At 29.7% G+C, this 20,880-nt stretch overlaps 1 protein-coding gene and 1 pseudogene across 4 annotated transcripts; one reads left to right on the plus strand and one right to left on the minus strand.

The window, feature by feature from the left end:
• Positions 1–2,613: 2,613 nt before the first annotated feature.
• On the plus strand, positions 2,614–6,547 carry LOC149519151 (uncharacterized). 4 transcript variants are annotated; one of them, XM_089759571.1, is made up of 5 exons: positions 2,614–4,312; positions 4,811–4,872; positions 5,017–5,057; positions 5,139–5,231; positions 5,677–6,085. In XM_089759571.1, exons 2-5 carry the CDS (start codon positions 4,836–4,838, stop codon positions 5,842–5,844), a joined length of 339 nt encoding a protein of 112 aa, XP_089615697.1. In that variant the 5' UTR covers positions 2,614–4,312; positions 4,811–4,835; the 3' UTR covers positions 5,845–6,085. The 4 variants fall into 4 exon arrangements, 1 of the variants encoding a protein (XP_089615697.1); XR_016341545.1 differs by lacking the exon at positions 5,677–6,085 and adding an exon at positions 6,150–6,547 and having other exon boundaries at positions 4,811–5,057; XR_016341546.1 differs by lacking the exon at positions 5,139–5,231 and having other exon boundaries at positions 2,616–4,312; positions 4,811–5,057.
• Positions 6,548–18,779: 12,232 nt separating this feature from the next.
• LOC149519152 (protein METABOLIC NETWORK MODULATOR 1-like) lies at positions 18,780–20,082 on the minus strand (annotated as a pseudogene).
• Positions 20,083–20,880: the final 798 nt, after the last annotated feature.

Raw genomic sequence — 20,880 nt, forward strand, 5'->3', positions numbered from 1 at the left:
AAGATATTTTATTTTGGTTTAGTAATCTCAAATAGTTAGGCACCAAGAAAATAGCTAGGTGAGTAGGGTATTAAAAGGGTATAATTGGATTTTAGGTTAAGTTTTGAGTAAGGAATTTTAGGAAACTTTTCTCATTCTAAAAGTCTCACAGTTGTAAAGATTTATTTGTTAGTAGATTAGTTTTAAAGTAGGTCATTTTGAGTTAGGCCAAAACAAATATATTTGTGTGTTCTTATTTTTTATTTGAGCTTGCTATTTTGTTTATAGGTGCTGCATGTGTTGACTTTTCAACAAGTGGTATCGAAGCTGCAGTGATCTTGAGGTTCATGAAAAGAAGAGACTAGTCCAAAAAATCGTGAAGCAAATATTTCAAGATATCTAAAGAAGGTATGTTTAGTATGCATATGCCTAAGTTTGAGATTTCGTTATTTGATGAAAAGAGTAATTTTAAGTTATGACAAAGTACGATTCAAAATCTATTAGTACAATAAAGGTTGGATCAGGCATTAGAGAGTAGTAAGCCTTAAGAAATGTTTGATAATAATTAAAATAGAATTCAGAAAAAAGCTATTAGTACTATTAGATTGACGCTAGCTCTAGAGCTAAAGTATAGTGTGTTGACTAAAAGTACTCTGAAAAGTTTGTGGGATAAGCTTGAAGGTATTTATGCTTCAAAGTTATTGACTAATAGATTATGTTTGAAGATGGATCTGTATTCTCTGAAGATGAAAGAAGGTACGAGTCTTCATAATCACCTGCATGAGTTTAATAGATTGGCTTCTCAATTGTTGATGATTTCTGTTGATAAGTTAAAAGATGAAGAGAAGGCTTTAATTTTACTGTCATCTTTGTCTAAGTCTTATAGAATTTTAGTTTAGACTTTGTTGGTGGGTAGGTCTACTTTGAAGTTAGATGATGTGACTGTTCTATTACGTGAGAACGAAAGGCTTATAGGAGCACAAAATTTATCACTTATGGATAGTATACTAGCTGTAGAGGGTTTTGATTGAGGGAAGACTTAAAAGATGATTGATGGATCGAGAGGGAGATCCAAGTCAAAAGATAGAGATTACAATGACATAAAATGTTATTCATGTGATAAAAAAGGACATATTCAAGTGCGCTGCAAGAAGCTAAGAAGGGATATGGTAGCTTTCAAAAGGGTGAATGATGAAAAGAAATAAGATAAAGGAAAGTGTGTTACTATTGCTGTTGTATCTGATGATGATGATGTCATTTTGATGACTTCTATGGATGAGACTCAAACTTTAAAAGGTGATAAAGGTTGGGTTTTAGATTCAGCTGCTACAGTTCATATCTACAATTGTAGGAGTTGTTTTGTGGAATTTGAAGAGAATGAGAAGTATAAGGATATTGTGGTTACTAAGAACGAAAAGGTACAAGTTCAAGGCATTGGGAGTGTTCACCTTACATCTCACAATGGTGTTGTTAGGATGCTTCATCATGTAAGGTATGTACCGAGTTATAGCTATAATTTAATTGCTTTGGGTGAGTTAGCTTCTCAGGGGTACACATACTATGGTAGTAATGATTCATTGAAAGTGTACAAGAATGGTAGTATGATTCTACAAGGGAATAGGATCAAAAATCACTTGTACATGCTTGATGGAAGCTCAATTGTTAAGATCCCTGTGATGAAAGAAAAGAAGAAAAGTAAGAGTGTTAGCTTTGCAAATACTATTGAAGTGTTTGGAGATTCAAGTCATTGGAGGATTTGTTGGGATTTACCTTGAATCTCATAATCCCACATTAAAAGTTGTAAGAGTTTTGAGTTTATCTTGTATCCCACATCGAAAATTTAGTAAAGGTATAAAGTGTTTCATCCTTATAAATAAGATGTTTTGGTTTTGGTTTTGATTTGGTAATTTCAGATAGTCAGACACCAAGAGAATAGCTAGGTGAGTAAGCTATTAAAAAGGTGTAATTGCATTTTGAGTAAGGAGTTTTGGAGATTTTTCTTATTCTAAAAGTCTCACAGTTGTAAAGATTAATTTTTTAGTGGTTAAGTTTGAAGTATGCCATTTTAAGTTGGGCCAAAACAAATATATTTGTGTGTTCTTATTATTGATTTGAGCTTACTATTTTGTTCGTGGGTGCTACATGTGTGTGTTAATTTCCCAACAAGTTGTACTCTTAATGGTTTCATGAAAATACCCTTCCTTAACAAAGAGTCTATATATTTTAAGAAGGGAAAATAGTAAATGGTTAAAGAGTTGAGATGGAGAATTTTGCGTTTATATGAAAAATCTATGTGTAACTATCATTTATCAAAAAAATTGTTATCTGATAAAAAGAATATAAAATCTTATTATAAAATTTTAATTTTGATAAATTACTTAAACAGTTGAGTTCAGTGACAAATACAAAAAGAATAATTGAAAAAAAAAAAAGGATCAATCAACGATATGATTTGTTGATAAAACGATAAATTTTTTATTTTAAAAATTAAGATTTAAATTTTGATAATCTTAAAGGTATAGCTCCCAATACTAGGAAATATGTTTAGCCAGCCCTTGTCTCGTTGTATTTCACCAAGGAATTGAATAAGAAAAATGGTAATCTATAACTATATATAACATCTATACCCTGATTCAATTTGCCTAGACACCTCTTTATTGGCTTAAAAAAATTATGGGAAAAATATGGGAAGAAAAAGATTCCAAAGCTTCTCCTCTTTTTTTGTTCTTCTTCTCCTTTTTCTTTTTCTCCCTTCTTTTTCCTTATTTCTTTTTTGTTGTCTTTTTCTTATCTCCTAGCCAATTCTGGGCCTTGCTTGGTCGCCGATCGTCACCTCTTTTCTCTTCCTTCTTTTCTCTTCTCCTTTTCTCTTTTGCCAGCCAAATCTTTGCCGAATTTACTGGGTTTCTCACAATTTGTGAGGATTGCGGTTTTTGCTTTCTTTTTTTTTTTTTTTGTGTTTTTTGATTATGAGTCTTGTGATGGGTTTTTTATAATATATTGTTTATTCTTTAAATCGTTTATTCTTTATAATTTTGTGATAGATATATGAAAATTTGTTTTGAGTTTGAATGCATTTGCTTTGTTTGTCTGACTATTTTTTATCATTTTGTTTGATGTAGAAGGAGGTGTGTTTTGAGTATAAATTTGGTTTGAGTTTATGTTGTAAGTTGTTTTTATTTCATGCATGAATTTCTTTGCATGTGCTATAAACTGATATAATCTATTGTCTTTCCAGTAAAAAATGTAAGCAAAAATAAAAAGGAACTGGGTTTTCTACAGTAGAATTCTCTGTATGTCGATAATTATCCTTTCCTTTTTTTTTTTTTTCTTTTCATGTTTAGTAAATAAAACAGGGGCCTTTTATTAATTAATTTTCAAAGGTAAAATTTTATATTATTAAATATTAATATATTTAAAATAAAATAAAGTTTAAAAAGAAAAAATTTGATAGAGGAAGTACGTATAACATTGTCTGTGATTCGCTTTCGTAATTAATTTTTTTGCTGTAAATCTCAGATTCTACGAAGATGAATTGCAAGGCGTAATTTTTTGCATAATATTTCTGTCATGGTTTTCACTTTCACTCTCATTGGCGATAGAAAATGTTGAAGTTGTCATTGAATGAGCAAATAATTTTATTGTTTGGTTTACTTTTTAGGATCAAATTTGTTTGTTGTAATTTTTCACTACAGTTATTGGTTTATTTGGAATGGAGTTAAGAAAAGTTTGTAGCTTTACTTAGATTTTTGTTTGATCTGATGGTTGTATTTGTAGATTGAATGCTTTTAGATCTGTTAATTAGATTTCTGTCATGCTTTTAGACTAAGCTTTACTCGGTCTGGTATTGCTTAAACAAGGGATGATAGACTTTTTGGTCAGTTCAAGGGTAGAGGAACTGAAAGATTGAATGCCATAAGGTTGAATAGAAAAAGACTGCAAAATTCAAATGATAATTTAACAATGCCTGTTGAAGATGGATTGATGAGAAGTGATGTAAATGGTGGATTATCAACCTCATATATCAATTTGTTTTACTGTTGGTATAAATAGAGAGTCAAACAATCTGAATATATATGCCTAAACTTTTAAAGGTGGCATAGAAACTCTGGCTATCACACAGAAGCATTTGGATAACTTAGGCGACAATGGCAGTGATATTTTACTTCAATAGACTACTACTATAAGATAATATAATATAATATTTGCCTGTTGAAATCTTTCTGCTTTCGATCCTTACTCTGATGCATCATTGAATTGCCTGCTAATCTTCATTGTCAATTTTAGGTCAGGCAAAACACAACTGGCACATACTCTATGCGTTTCTACACAGGTTCCTTTCTCACCTTTGTGATCCATGACTGTGAGATCTTTATTAATCCTTAGAAATTAGGGATGAAAGAAAAAAGAAGAGAGTTCTAAATCAACTCCAAACAACCTGTGCTATTTGCTTGATTTTGGAGGAGATTCCATTTGTCCCATATTGGTTCTTTGAATAAGAAAACCTTGCAAAAGTTTAACATGGGTAATGATAGATATGCTATGTCTGAATCATAAAAATGCACAACAAATCACTTTTGCTCACTTATCCTTGGATTTGTTTTTAGTGAAAGGCAGGACTGCGAGAGTATACATAATATGACTCCTCAGTCTATCATAAATTGAAATATTATCTGTCAATCAAAAGAATTGTTTGTTGGTATTCAAAACGTAGATTATGTGGTAAAAACATTATGTTTCGTGGATGGTATTGCTTTAGTTCAATTAGCTTACCATAATTTCGATATTCAAATTGAACTTTGTTGATGAGATATTTATCTTGCCTTTGCAGCTTCCTACAAACATGCGAGGTGGGAATGGAAAAGTGGCTTACATTGATACTGAAGGAACTTAGTATCCTTTCTATTCTTTTAAATTTTCAAATTACCTATTATAGTTTCTCTGGTGTGAGAAGTTAAGAGTATTATCTTCAATAATTCCAAACTACATTTACCGTGTTTTCTTCAACTACATGCACTGATCGAATTATACCCATAGCTGAAAGATTTGGGATGGACCCAGGAGCTGTTTTTGCAAATGTAAGCATCGATATCAGTAGAACTTTAATTGAATTTGTAGAAACAGATGTTAATTATTGGTAATTTTCTATGATGGCAAAGATTGTTTATGCTCGTGTATACACATATGAGCATCAGTACAATCTGCTTCTTGGTTTGGCCGCAAAAATCTCTGAAGAACCATTCAGACTTTTGGTGAGTATCTTATTGTATGTTAAAACCCCATGTCTCCAAAAAGGTATTTTACATGGGAGTTTGTTTGGCTTTGAAGTTTTGTTTCCAATATTTTTTCATCTTCCCAAAATCATATTCTTTTGTTTATAGCACTATTTTTCTTTTGTTTCCTTTTTTTTAAAAAAAAAAAAATCTATATCATGTAAACCTTCAATGTTTTTGTATTGTATTTAGGATTAAAAACATTGATAATTCTTCTATTAAATTAACATTTGCAATTTTTTATAGTATCCTTTCTGACATTCAAAATGAATAAATGTATATCTTCTAGAGTGTTTTATGTTCATGTTTTTTAACAAGTGGGGTTGAAAAGAAAAATAATTTGTAGAGAAAAGTAATTAATCTTATTATTTTGGAAACTTGGATTTGTCTGACAATGTAAGCTTTCTGCAAATTATTTGGATAGACTTCTGCAATGTGGTATTCGAGTAGAAGGAAAAGGAGCACTACAGACAAGAAACACAAAGGACCAAAGAAACAAGCCAACTTAGATAACAGAAGAAGAAAAAACAAAGGAAACTGGCCAACCAGAAAAATTCTGAAGCTAAAAAGAAGAAAGCAACGGAATTATTGAGCTAATAGTCCCAATCTCCAAGTTTAATCCATACATCAATATATAATTGATTAAAAATGAAATAGCTGGTTGATAATAGTATAGTATTTGACATGCATATGCCCCTTTTTCTTTTCGGCTTTAAACAACGTGACAAGTCCTATAACTGAGATTTCTAGAGTAAGTATGTAGTGACATTCCAAACTTCAAACTTGTTTTATATATGACACAGCACGAACCTTGATGCTGTATGTCTTGCTCTTACATGTTGTTCCTCACTTCGCTTGGCATGTTTGTGGTCCTTAATGTCCCTGTTGATCAACAAGGTTCTAGAGCACAAAACAACACTTTCCTCTATGGTGGTTAGAGATTTGTGACTAAATTCGTAAGCAATCAAACAAGGAGGGAGTCTAATGCTGATATCGTGGATTTTGTTTGACGATGTTGTTTGCGCTCATATTTTCAAATTGTGGATTCTGTGATTGCTTTATTTCGAGTGGATTTTACAGGGAGAGAAGAACTTGCTAAGTGCCAGGTTTATCTTGAAATAGCTATTACCACTTAAATATATAAAACCTTGCTTTTGAGTCGATTCTCTTTCATCATATGAAAAAACGATAGATATTTATGTCGATTGTATTGCTCATGGCACTCGCTTTGCAGTATATATCATTGTAAATGAGGTCACAGTAAGAATATATAACTTGGTTCTCTTAAGCTAAAATTTTTGTTCACTTTAGTTCTAAAATGCTACGTGTTGTATGCCCCACAATATAGATAGTGTTTAGGGTTCGATTTGTTGTTCTAAGATAGAAGATACTTTCAATTTATTTTAATTTTGTAGCTAAATTACAAATATATAATTTTATTTTACTTTCGTAACAAGCACAAACTTGAAATCTAACAATCATAATAAAAGAGACTCCAAAGAAATTAAATAAAATAAAGAAGTCTTTGATGCAACTTTTCTCCGTAGTTTCAATTGGTCAATGAGATTTCAAGTAAAAATTTTCAATATTTGTGGATAGTTGAAGGTTTTGTTCGGTTGAAGCAAAGTTTATTTCTATTGCTTTGAACTCCGAAAAAAAAATTTATCACTTGCATTAATGAAATATTTTATAAATATTTTAATTCTATTTTTTTGTGTAAAAATTAACAAATTGAAATTATAATGATAAAATTTAATATTCTCCCATCTCAAAATAATCGTCCCTAATTGATTTTTTGGTTAAATTAATTTGATTTTGATCATTATTTTTAATAAAATTTTAAAATTTTAAAAAATAAGATTTGCAAATTTTGAACTTCAAATTTTTTCAAAATATATTTTTTAAAGTTTTAATTTAATATAATATTTTAAAAAATGAAGATGAAAATTGAATTAATTTGAATGAAAATCGATAAAATATAATTATTTTGGGATAGAAGGAGTATTAAACCATAATATACAGACAAATTTGACTTTAATCTCAAAATTTTTTAACTAATTTACTGTTAGCGAACCTCAAATGGTATTTGGATACAGAAAAAAAATTATTTTATGAAGTATTTGAAGCAGATATACTAATTGTGTTTGGAAAATTTTTCTACCATTAGATAGGACCTTGCAACATATATGCAATACGTTAGACTTGGTAACATTTTAAGTGTTAAAAGACGTGTGGAATCTAATTAACTCTAATTAATTTTGACGTTCATTGTCTGTATCCAAAATCAATACGTGAATCGACTTTTAAATATGATCAATCGAGTTGAATGGGATGATAAATTTTCTTCTTAGAGCCTGTAGATAACAAAATTTTCTAGACCAAATTTTATATGTAAGAGTATTATTAATAAAGGTGTTTTGGGATTTTTCATAAAAAATTTGGTTGCTCTAATTATACTTATATTTGAAGACTTTCGATTTGAGGTGGTGTATATTTTAGAGAGAAAGAGAAAAAAAACGTTAGAGAGATGGTGAAATGTGCAATTGGAGTTTGTTTGTAATCTCTCTTTTATCATAATGAAGATATGTAGCATCTGCAAATAAACATGACTTTCACGTTAAGAGAAAATCACTATAATTTGTGTGCATCTTTTGTATTCTATTTTTTTTTTATGTATTTATTTATCATTGTTTCTTTCAATTAAGTTCAGAGCTTTAACTCTAAAATAATAAGTTGTTTCTTTTCATTGTCTACCAGAAAATGACAGAACAATAAAGGATAGGTGCGACATGTGAGAGTTGAGATTGTAATTGCAGGTGGCAATTTAGTTGTGTTTACAGATATAATGAAATGATATTTAGTCTTATACAAAAAGGAAATGTCAAGTAATGAAATTTATCCTTGTACTATAATTAAAATGAATATTTAATCACTGTATAACATTACTAAAAAATAATCATGGACCCTTGTATGGTTGGTCATTAAATAGCATGAGGGTATAATCTGATACAGAATTTAATCTCTAAAATAAACTAAAAGTAGTGGGTTTTTATTCTATTTAAAAATGCTTATGATCGAATTTAATTCTGATTGAGCATAACTAGATTAATAATAAATTTTAGATTTATTAAGCTCGACTCAATCAAAAAGTGATCTTGATTTTAATCTTTCAAATAACAAAAATAAATTTTATAATAAATGTTAATTATGATAAATAAAACTTAAAAAATGATTTTATTAATTTAATATTTAATTGAAATTGATACATGTAGGTATAAAAAAATTAATATACACATATGTATTATTTATTTTTATATAATATATATATAACTATCAAGTCCGACTATTATAAAAATAAAAATTATAAAATTAGGCTTGGGCCATAAATGTTATTCACAAAAGCTTATCTATTTAAAAAAAAAAAAATTCAATTTAAATCTTGATCCATTTGGCAAACTTAATATTTATGTGTAAACACTTTCAAACTTTGAACTAATTTTCAGCCGTGAATGATTATTTTGATTCTTGAATAGATGTATCCGCAAAGGTCAATCAAAAATAAAATAAAATAATGCAGAAAAATAATTGAAAATATATATATATAGGTAGATCAATTCAAAAGTGCATCAATGATGCCATGTCCCACTAACGAAAGCTGTGAATTGCAATCTAATGCAATTGAGATAAATGATAGATCAGTTTCCTTCAAAATTTCGAACAAGCAAAAAATATAATAATAAAGGTGTGAAATAAAGTCATTACTCCCATCTTCCAACTCCCAACTCCCAACTCCTAAGAAAAGGACAAGATGCTTGGGCCCTCATCTAGTTCTCTTCCATTAAGGATTTGAATAAGAAAAATGGTTATAGTTACAGTTCAAAGAAATTAAGGAAGTATTTGATGCCACATTTCTCAGTAGTTTCAATTGGTCACAGGATTTCAAGCAGAATTTTCCGGTATTCATGGATACTTTAAGGTTTTTCTTTTTTTTTTTTTCATGTGTAGGAAAGTTAGATTGTTACTTCAATTTTCTTTTAATTAAAAAAAATGACGGAATTAAAAACTCATGGAGTCTGAAAGTTCATATTTTCTAGTATATTTATTATAAGGTATAAGTAAGTAAATTTGATTATTAAATATAAAATATGGAATTATCATCAAAATTTTTATTTAAATGCAATTGTTCCCTTAATCAAATTTATTTTTTTTAAAAGAGATTTTAAGTTTAATTAATTCAGGCTCTTTAAAATAATAGATTCTATTTTATAAAATCAGATCAAATTCAAAAATACGATTACGTACAAGAAAAGATATAGCATCCCTATAACGTTTATCTAAAAAATGATACCAATTAATTTTATGTTATCCATTAAACCTTCAAAACATCTAAAAAATTTTCAAAACTATTTTTGTATTGAAAATTATCCTTAATCAAAATTTTAGAAAAAATTAATATCTTAACTTTTTTCTAATTGTTCAAAATTTTATCTTAAAAAAATTAATATTTCAACTTGTCTTAACATTTTCAAAACAATTTAATTTGAAGGAAAATTTTATATTTTAATTTTTTAAAATTTATTTTCAAATCAATAAAATCTTTTAATATATTGATAAAATTTATTTTTACAAAATTATTTTCAAACTCATAAAAATCTTCCAATCTATTGGTAGAAATTTATGGATTTTCTTTCTAAAATTTTATAAACAAACTTATAAAATATTTTGACATGTTAGGAAGATTTTATTTTAAAATGAATTTTTAAAATTTTAATTTAAAAAAATTTTCAATATATTAGTAGGATTTTAGTTTCAAAATGAATTTTTAAAATTAATGTTTACTTATCTTTTTTTCTTTTATTTCTTGAAAAATACTAGCAAATAAATAAAAACAAATAAATGAATAAACAAAAATAAAAATAAAATACCCAAAAAAACAACTCAACTTAATCAACAGCTCGGTCAATGATCAACACCTCAACTAACAGATCAATCAACTTGGATAAACAATTGAAAAGGCCCGGCTTGGCTCTGGATCAGCTCTAATTGGGTGCATGAATCCTAAGTGCCAGGTCGCACGTGGATCAGCTACCGAAACTTGTTATTTATCTAAATAATTATGTTAAATTAAATAATAGGTTTCATTCAAAAATTAATACACATTTAGTTTAATAAATAATTTTAATGTATTTAAAATCTTAAACTTAGATTTGATTATAAAAATTATTTAAATAAGATTTAATGAAAAAAATATAAAAATTATTTGATAGATAATTTTACCTTTGTGGGATGGAATTATAATTCTATTTCATTTAATAAATTAATAAAAAATTATTTTATTAAAATTAGTTAATGATAAATTTGTATTATATGTTGATAAGTTTGTGATAGATTTTTAATAAATTTGTGTAAATTTTTTTTTCCATATGACCACACACACTAAACTATCATTATGATAGAAAATTGTGACAATATTAATAACAGGTTTTAATTTTTTGAAGATAAAATGTAATAAGAAATAATAACGAAATTAGTAATAGTATTTCGCATGGTGTGACAAAATTTGTGATAAAATTTATTGACAATATATGAAAATCATGATAGAATATTATAATAGATTTTTCAATATTGTAATAGAATATTGTAACATAATATTGTGGCATTTATTTTGAATTTAATACTTTAAAAAATTAAAAAAATTCAAAAAAAATTCAAAATATTTTTATCTTAGAGAAATTAAATTTCATATTTTATTAGAGTATATGAATTAAATTTCAAATTTCATGCTAATACAAAAATTAAATTTTAAATTTTATTTTAATATAAAAATTATTTGTATAATTTAATAATTAATTTTATCTATCTCAATTATCATGTCAGCAAATCATGCTAATACATAATCAAAATTAACGTTTACATCGTTAAGCTAACACCTACGTCAACAATTTTTAATAAAAAATTTTAATAAAATTAATGAATAAACTAAAATTATTAAATTAAAATAATATAAAAACTAAAACTATATAAATTATAATATAAAAATTAAATTTTAAATTTTCATAAAATATAAAATCCTCTAGTATAATTTAACTTTACATCTTTTATCGTATGAGGCGTAATTCAATACAGAATTTAATTTCATAAAACAAACAAAAAAAGTAGTTGAGAAAGTTATTGTTAAAAAATAATTGAAAAAAAATAAAAATAAAAATAAAAGGATCAATAATTTAAAATAGCATTAATGATGCCATGTCCCACTAGCATCATCTTGTCCTTTTCCTGGCAGTTGGGAGCAATGCTTTTAATTCAAAATAGCATTAATGTTGCCATGTCGCAGTTGCCAGTTTTCTTCAAAAATTCGTACGAGCAAAAGAAAAAAAAAAAAAAAGAGGTGTGAATTAAAGGCATAACTCCCAACTGCCGAAAAAGGACAAGATGCTTGGGCCCTCGTTTCGTTGTCTTCCAGTAAGTAATTGGAAAATGGTAATAATGACGATAAAAGAGAATCCAAATAAATTAAATGAGTCTTTCATGAAACTTTTCTTTGTAGTTTCAACGGGACACAAACAAAATAATTAATAAAAAAAATATAATAATTAATAAATGAAAATGAATAAAGAAAATAAATAAATAAATAAATAAAGTTAGAATTGGACCTTTGAATCAAACTCAAACAAATTGTAAACTAAATTTCAAACGGATCAATTAAAATTTAGAATTTTATTAACGAACTCAAATTAAATTTAAAAGCTCCAGCTAAATGAAATGTTTATAATATTTATCTTATTCTTCTATTTTTATCTCTCTCCAAGAAAAAAATGTTGTTATATAATTTTATGGATTTCTTTGACTTCTAATTTCTATTTTATTTCATGTTATATCTTTTATGATTTGCTTTTAAACACCAAAAAAAAAAATAAATGATTTTGAGATCGTCGGACGTAAAGAATTTTCAAAATCGAAAAAAATAAAAAGAATCACTACCAATCTTTTTTAAGGTGTGATTAATCACCTAAAAGTTTATCTTTTTAACAAAACTATAAAAATGGGTTTAAAATTTATCAAAAAGATAAATTTTGATCTACGAAAATCAGGTTGGATTCAAGAGTCGATTACGTATAAGGAAGGATTAGCACCCCCACAATGCCTATAAATTAGTACCAATTAATTATGTGTTATTTTCTATGTGGGATGAATAGTTTTAATTTGAAATTGAATAATAATCCATTTCGTTTGAAAAAAAAATTGTTAAAACTTTTTATTTAGGAATATTGAGAAAATCTTTAAATTAATGAATTATCTTCAAATTCTTCAAACATCTAAGTAGAATTTAAAATAACTCTTTTCACTTAAAATTTAACACAAAAATCCTTAAAATAAAATAACACTTTTATTGAAGATAATTGTTGGTAATTCTATAACATCTAGGCAGAGCACCAAAAATTTTTTCTTTCGAAATGTTATTTTTGTTTTATTTTATAATATCACAAATATATTTTTTAAAAGAATGTATTGTCTCTTTTTATTATAAGACACTTTATCATTCTATAGTAAAAATTAAAGACAAAAGAATGCAAATGACTGCTAACGATAACATGTTAATGTATCTATGCCAATAAATATTATGCAGGATGAAAAACAATTTTAAAATTGGGTTCTTAAGTATAATGAGACCACCTAAACTCTCCGACATCTAGGCAGAGCTTAGATGCGATTGTTTATATTTAAGATCCTAATTTACTATTATATTTTTTATTTATTAATGCATTATTAACGCGAATTAAGAATTCGTGTGAAAAATAAAAACTTAATGAAATAAAGTTTCCTAAATACCCCATCATCTAGGGTATATTCGGGAGCAAATCATTTCATTTAAGATTTTCACACGTATCCTTAAAGTTTCGAAATAGATTTAGGGTATAGGTTTAGGGCTTGCACGATTTTTAGGGAATGTTTAAGGGGTATATGCTAAATTTAGGGTTCAGACTCTTAGGGTTTAGGATTTTGGATTTTAGGGTTAAAGAAAATGTAAACATCTCTAAAAATCTCCAACATCTAGACGGACTTTTGGAGCAAGTTCGATTTTTATGATTTTTAAAAATTAATTTTTTGTTATAAAGAGTTAATATTAATTTGCTTAGTTAAAATATTAATTATTATTTTTAATAATAATTTTCCAACATCTAGGCAAAATTATCATTATTTAAAACACGATTGTATTCCTTCCAACATATAGGCAAGGAAAAGTTATTATTATTATTATTATTATTATTATTATTATTATTATTATTATTATTATTATTATTATTATTATTATTATTATTATTATTATTATTCTATGCATATTTTATTGTTTTTTATTTAATACTTGGATTATTAAAAAAAACATTAATAGGAATTAAAAGTTTTTAAAAAACATTTGAATTTTATTATTGTTATGGTCATTTAATTATTATTATTGTTAATTATTACCATAAATAAAAAAGTATTTATTTTAATAAACTCTAAAAATTTTAAAGCATGCAGAAAAAATAATAATAATAATGTTAGAAATGATATAAATAAATAATATATAAAAAAATTTTTACCTAAACCGGATCGGTCAACGGTCCAATCAATGACAGTTCAGCTAAGCCAAAAACAGAGGTGGTTGACAAGCAGTTCGGTTAAGCCAGTTGAGTGGCGGTTTGACTAATGATTTGACTGAGTCGGTTCAGGGTTGGTTGAGGGACGGGTCACCAAATCGATTGTTTAAATCTCTGGTCGGGTTCAGGTAAACACATGAATCCTCTTGGGTCCAATACGACGTTATTTTAGGCTTTGTTTCTCTTATATAAAAGCCAACCTTTTTTTTAACACATTTTTTCACTTTTCCAAAAAAAAAAAAGTTTTCAGTTCAAAAGCTTTCTCTGGCTTCACCGAAGTCTAGTGTACTGTTGTCATGTTAGTCGCCGTATGGGTCACCATAGGTGGTCGTTGTTGGTGATCGCCAATGATCGAAAAATTTTAAAATTCATCGAAAAGCTCCTTTCGACCTTCTGAGCTCAGATCCGTTATCCTTTTTTGCGAGAAATAGCCTCGATTGACGTAGATCGGGGTTTAAAATTTTTTATGTTTTTTTTTAAAATTAACTGATGATATTTTTTTTGCAGGTGGCTTCAACGCTGAAGCTCCTCCCTACGAGGAGGACTGTGTTTTTGTTTTATTTGTTTTTTTCATTTTTATGGATCTATTTTGGGTTTTTTTATTTTTTTATAAGTGGGGATGGGGAAATGTTTGGGTTTCTAGGAATGGTTTTAAGTTTCTAGGTGTGGAAGGTTTTGTGTTTTTAGAAATTGAGGTGTGTCCCAAAGCTTGGAAGGGGAGGAAACTGGGTTCTTTATAAGGTCGGGTATATGTTCGGGACAGTGGGTGGTTTAGGGCCTGTAGGGGGTGGCTGTAGGTGTTTGTAGGGCGGCTATAAAGCTTTGGTGAAGGGGTGGTTGGTCTAGTTAGGTATAAGTGTAGTTAGTCTGATGAGACTGGTCTAGTAGTTGGTCTGGTTAGGTCATAAGGGTCGCTGGTCTGATGGGACTAGGGTGGTTGGCCTGATGGGACTAGGGTGGTTGGCCTGATGGGACTGGATAGCGGTGCCGTATACCAATCCCCTATTTTCTATCTTTTTTTATTAATTAATTGTAATTTTTGTTTAATTAATAAATATTAAAGTAAAAAATAAAATAAAATATGTTTTGAGATTAAGAATGAGATTGGGTTTCGAGCTTAATTGGATCAAATTGGGCCTGAAGCCCAATTGAGTCAAAATCAGGCCTTGGAGCCTAGTTGAGCCAAAATCGAAACTAGGGCCCAGTCAAATTGAAATAGGCCTGAGCCTAAAAATCCAATACCCCAATGCACTTTAAAACGAGACTTGACTAAAAATCGAACAAATTTGGTGTCTACAGCTACCTTTCTTTGCACATTCTAAGAATCAGTAATATGATAAAGATAAAGACGTCAATTTTATCTGAAACTAAAAAATTTTGCTTTGTTTTTTTTTTTGTTTTTGTTATTTTTTTCTTTGTTACCATGAGTCAAAAAGTTAAGATGATCGAAATTAAATCGTGAGTCGATGGATAACGAGATCGAAATTTAACTGCAAGTCCAAAAATAAAGAGACTAAGATTAAATCGTAACTCAAAGAAATAATGAGGATTGAGATTAAACCACGCCTTAGAAGTAAAGAGATCGGGATTGAACTACGAGTCAAGAAAATAAAGAGACTAGGATTAAACCGCAAGTCGAAAAAATAATAAGGATCGGAATTAAGTTGTGACTTGAAGTAAAAAGATCAGGATTGAACCACGAGTCAAAAAAAATGAGATCAAGATTGAACCGCAAGTCAGAGAGATAATATGATCAGGATTAGACTGCGAGTCAAAGAATAATAAGACCAGATTGAACTACAAGTCAAGGAATAACGATGATTGATATTAAACCATGGTCAAGAAAATAATTACGACCAGGATTAAATCGCGAGCCAATGAATCACAAGGACTAGGGTTGAACTACAAGTCAAAAGGATAAAGACGACCGAGACTGAACCACGAGTCAAGAGGATAAAGACGATTGGGACTAAACCACAAGTTAAGAAAATAATGATGATCGATATTAAACTACGAGTCAAGGATTAATGAGGATTGGGGTTGAACTGCGAGTTTAGAGGAATAACAAAGACTAAGATTAAACCACGAGTTAAGAAAATAATGATGATCGAGATGAAATCACGAGTCAAAAAATCACAAGGATTGGGGTTGAACTACAAGTTAATAAGATAAAGACAACCGGGACTAAACCATGAGTCAAGAGGATAAAGACGACTGGGACTAAACCACGACTTAAGAAAATAATGACAATCAGGATTAAACCACGAGTTGAGAGAATAAATGTGACCAAGACTGAGCTATAAGTTGAAAAATAGGGGATTGCTCACTCTATAGATTGACAGTTTCGATTTTAAGAATCGTGCTAGAGATAACATATCATCTTCAAGGCCATCATCTTTGTTTTGAAAAAAAAAATGCTGATTCTTCCTGATGTCTCATAAAGAACCTTTTATGTAACTTATCATGAGGTATGAGATCTATGCAATAATTATGATGAATGAAAAGACAAAGATGTAATCAAAGAATTATATCATGCGTTTCCAGCCAAGTTAATTCAACTTTTTGGTTTAATTTTTTCAAACTTTAAAAGTCATTTCCAATAGCTCGTCCTTCTAAGTCTTTCGATTTTTATCTAGAAATCTCCATCTTCTGATGGACCTATTTGGCTTTTAGTTACTCTAAAATCTTCTTTGAATTCTTTTTTTATCTCATCTCATTTCTTTATTTTTAATGATCAATCAATTTCATTTCATTCTTTTTAACCCTGTATTATTATTTCTGTCATTCTTATATTGCATTCTCTTTTCGAGTGATGTATCAGTCTATTATGAACTTTATCAATCATTATCTTAATTTTAAATGACAAATGCAATGATTTCAGGTTCAAGGTTGAGTATGAAACATGGTTAGTAATGGGGTATTTTGGGTTTAGAAAGATAAAGATAAGTATTTCGAGACACAAAGAACAGTTAACTCAAAAGTATTTCGAAAATCAAATGTCAATTCTCTAGATAATGAACATTTGAATGACCTTGGCCTACTCAGACCAAGTCTTTTCCAAAAACTCATTACATTTGCGATCTTGTCACGTTTGATTTCATATAACCAATCATTGCCCCATATCTGTGATTAATGAAAACTTGCCCTTTAAAAGTCATCTCTCTTAATTCTGGTAAATATTTGTCCATTTGGTGCCACTTCTTCATTCTTTGAAGGATTTTCTCCTAGCTTCACTTTCATTAAAGCTACCTTTCAGGTTTTCAGCTTAAATGACCCTTTTTTAGTTCAAACCACTCTTTTCAGGTTTTCAGTTTAACTCATCTCCCTTTTTTCTTTTCTTTTTTTTTTGTTTTTTTTCATTTTTTTGCATCTTTTTTTAAGCAAAATATTTCTTGATAGTGTCTGAATTCATAAGATTTGATAATTCATCACCATCCATTTCTGCAATGATCAGAGCTCCATCAGAGAATGTTTTTTTTTATCACATATAGACCTTCCCAATTAGGCATCCATTTTCCTCTATTGTCATGTTGATATGGCAAAATCTTTTTTTTTAAAACCAATTCACCCTCACAAAAGCATCGAGGTTGTATCTTCTTGTCATGTGCTCGAGTGATTTTTTTTTGGTATATTTGCCCATGGTAAAGTGCCGAGAGCCTTTTCTCTTCAATAAGGTTCAGTTGCTCGAAACGATCTCAAACTCAATCTGCTTCATCTAATTTTACCTCCATCAAAACTCTTAGGGAAGGAATTTTTACTTCAATCGGTAGTACAACTTCCATCCCATACACTAACGAAAATGGGGTAACCCTCATAGAGGTTCGAATTGATGTTCTATAGGCAAGTAAGGCAAAAGGTAACTTTTCATGTCAATCTCTATATGTATCAATCATTTTTTCAATATTCTTTTGATGTTCTTATTCGTAGCTTCCACTGCACCATTCATTTTTTAGCGATATAGTGCTAAATGATGATACTTTATCTTAAACTGTGCGCACAATTCTTTCATCATTTTATTATTTAAATTGCTAGCATTATCTGAGATGATCCTTTATTGGAGCACATACCGACATATTATTTCTCTTTTTATGAATCTGCACACTACTAATCATGTTATACTAGCGTACGAAGCTGCTTCTACCCATTTGGTAAAGTAATCGATTACCACAAAGGTAAAGTAATGCTCATTTGAAGCTTTTGGGATTATGGGTTCGATCACATCCATTCTTCACAAAGAGAAGAGTCATGGTGGTGCCAAGACATGCAGTGAGACTGGAGAGGAATGAATTTTATCTACATAAATTTGGCATTTATGGTACTTTCTTGCATAATTGATGTAATCATTTTTTATAGTAGACCAATAGTAACCTGCTCTCATAATCTGTCTGGCCATCATATACCCATTAGCATGTGTTCCACAAATGTTTAGATGATCTTAATATAAGGAAGTCACATATATTTTAGTAAGGGCCGTTTACTAAGTGTCCAACCATAAAATCGCTATGGGGAGCCCTCTAGTCGGACTCTTAAATGGACGCTAAATGATGACAAAGCATAAAGTAAAATGAAAATAGATTTTCTATAAATCTGTGAAGTGACAAAAAAAAAAGCTTTAATTCCAAGTAATGGTATCAGTTTTGATCCTCAGCTTAAAGGATAGAAGATCTCGTGCAGCATTTTATGCTTTAAGGTCATAACCGTCCTGGGATCATTTAGCTCTTTCGGCTAGTTTAGGATTTAAAACAATTTACAGAATTTATCTGATTCAACTAAAACACTCTACAAAATGCGAGCTAGCCCAGAACTTGCTAGTAAAATGCATGTTGAGTTAGACCCTCGAAACCTGTGAATGCTTGTTGGAATCATGCATTTTTTTATCTCCATGCTAAGTTTCTCCAAATCTAATGGCTGGCTCTTCAGTGCGAGATGCTTGGGTTTCCCTCTTGTTTTTTGAACAGCCTTGAAGAGGAGTGCAGTGTATCAGTCTATGTCAAACCTCAGGGCATAATAGATTAGTCAAATGGAAATAAAATTCTAGTTCAAAATTATTATACCTTCAGCAACTCAGTCATCTTTCCAATTCAAAAATTTTCCAAATGTTTGAGCACAGAAGAAGAATGAACAGGTTGTACAGCTTGCATTGGTTCAATAAAGAATGGCTGATCATCTTTCAGGTTGTGTCCAAAATTTTTGACCAAAAAATTACCACCTTGAGCCTCCGATGGTTATGGGGGTACTTGAGTTCTTTTCATGACTACAGTTAATAGTTTCTCAAAAGGCATGCCAATCATTGATATGGCTTTTGTCTCCAGCAAAAACTCTGTTGCAGGTTGATTATATGAAACAGTTTCACTTTGTATGCCTTTTGGCATGCTGTGGTTACTACTTAAAGATTGAGTAAGAAATATTTGATTTCTAACTGTTGGCATCTGGTTGGTGGGTTTTCCCTCATTTGATGTATCAACAGCTTCAGACACTTGTTTACCTTTAGAGGCCACCAAATAAGCTGGTTGGCTTGCAACCAGAGATGGTTGGTTGGAAACTGATTCGCGGTTTGATAAATTAGCAGTTTGGAGCACAATAGGCACCACAATGTCTCTGGTCATTAGTGGAGAAGCAGATTATGTTGACACCGACTGCGCATGTTTGCTTTTTGAGCCTTTAAGATTTGAAAACCAGGTTGAAGGCACCTGGTTGACAACAGCTGGTTCATTGAATGAATGAGCAAATCGATTTCTACGAGAATTGACATGCTGCTCATTCCTCTCCCTTGGGAAAGAAATCTCATTTCTTCTGATCATTTGAACATTTGGTGCCACATCATTCTCAACTGAAGCAGGAACAAAATGGTCAGGCTTGAAAACCACACCCCTTAAAGTGGTGTCAGAGTTGCCAATGCTAACAGTGAACAAATATCCTGCAACAAATGCTGCCTCAATAATACTATAAATAGAATGACCCACCATTATATCATTTGCATCATTGATTGAATTTGCTTGACGGGGTTAATTTTCATTCAACCCTTCAAATCCAGGTTGGATACGGGTATTCCCTGCACAGTTCATATTTGGATTCTCCCCCTGTTTTAGATTATATTTCGGATGTTTCCTCAGGGGACCACGTCTGCGCTTCAGCGAAACATCTGCTGATGCATCAGATTTATTCTCTTGGTCATTGTCTTGATCCATCACAAATTTACAGCAAAGAAATTGCTTTTTTCACAGATTTTAATACTGTTTCTTTCCTGGAAGACAAAAGGGCAGGTACATTATAGCCCTATACAACCAAGTTGGTACAAAGCACAACCGTGTTTAACAAACATGTCAAAAGGCAAATATTCAACTTCATAAATCATCAAGCAAGAATGTTGCCTTCTCAACACCACTGCAGGTCATTAAGGCCATGTTGAACACCCTTCCTCTTTAGGAATATCCCAGCCAACAATCATGTATCTTATTTAGTGAAGCTATCGAGCTATTGTCGGAGAAAATGGGGCAGTCATAATCATGTTTCTTATCAAACATAGGTAATGTGGACATCAATAATACTCATTCAACATGTATAAATCCAGCAAAGCAACATGACCCAAAATCATGGCCAACAGGTTGAATTAGCTAATTACAATAGGAATAAAAACCAAGAAATCATGGCTGAACATATTTCAATACAAATCTATCTGTTTGTGTTCCTATGAAAAAAAAATAGCCTCTAATTTTTTTCCTAACAATGAAAGAATCACTTCGAATTTCCATAAAAAATCTTAAAATTGTTCCAACAATTCAAACTTTCCGCGACTAAAATGGCATATTTTGATAAAAACAACACGGTATAGATCTCCCCCCAGCCTTGGATTCATTGAAGACTAAAGATAAACCCCCCCATTAACATGTTTCTTTTCTAAGATTTATGAACACTGATTTCATATAAAATTAATAATAATAAAGCTTCATGCAATATTTTCTATACAACTGAAACAGAGAAACTCA

The sequence above is a fragment of the Durio zibethinus genome, chromosome 4 (assembly GCF_047325235.1).
Source record: "Durio zibethinus cultivar Kanyao isolate XHJ-2024 chromosome 4, ASM4732523v1, whole genome shotgun sequence".
NCBI classification, from domain to species: Eukaryota; Viridiplantae; Streptophyta; class Magnoliopsida; order Malvales; family Malvaceae; genus Durio; species Durio zibethinus.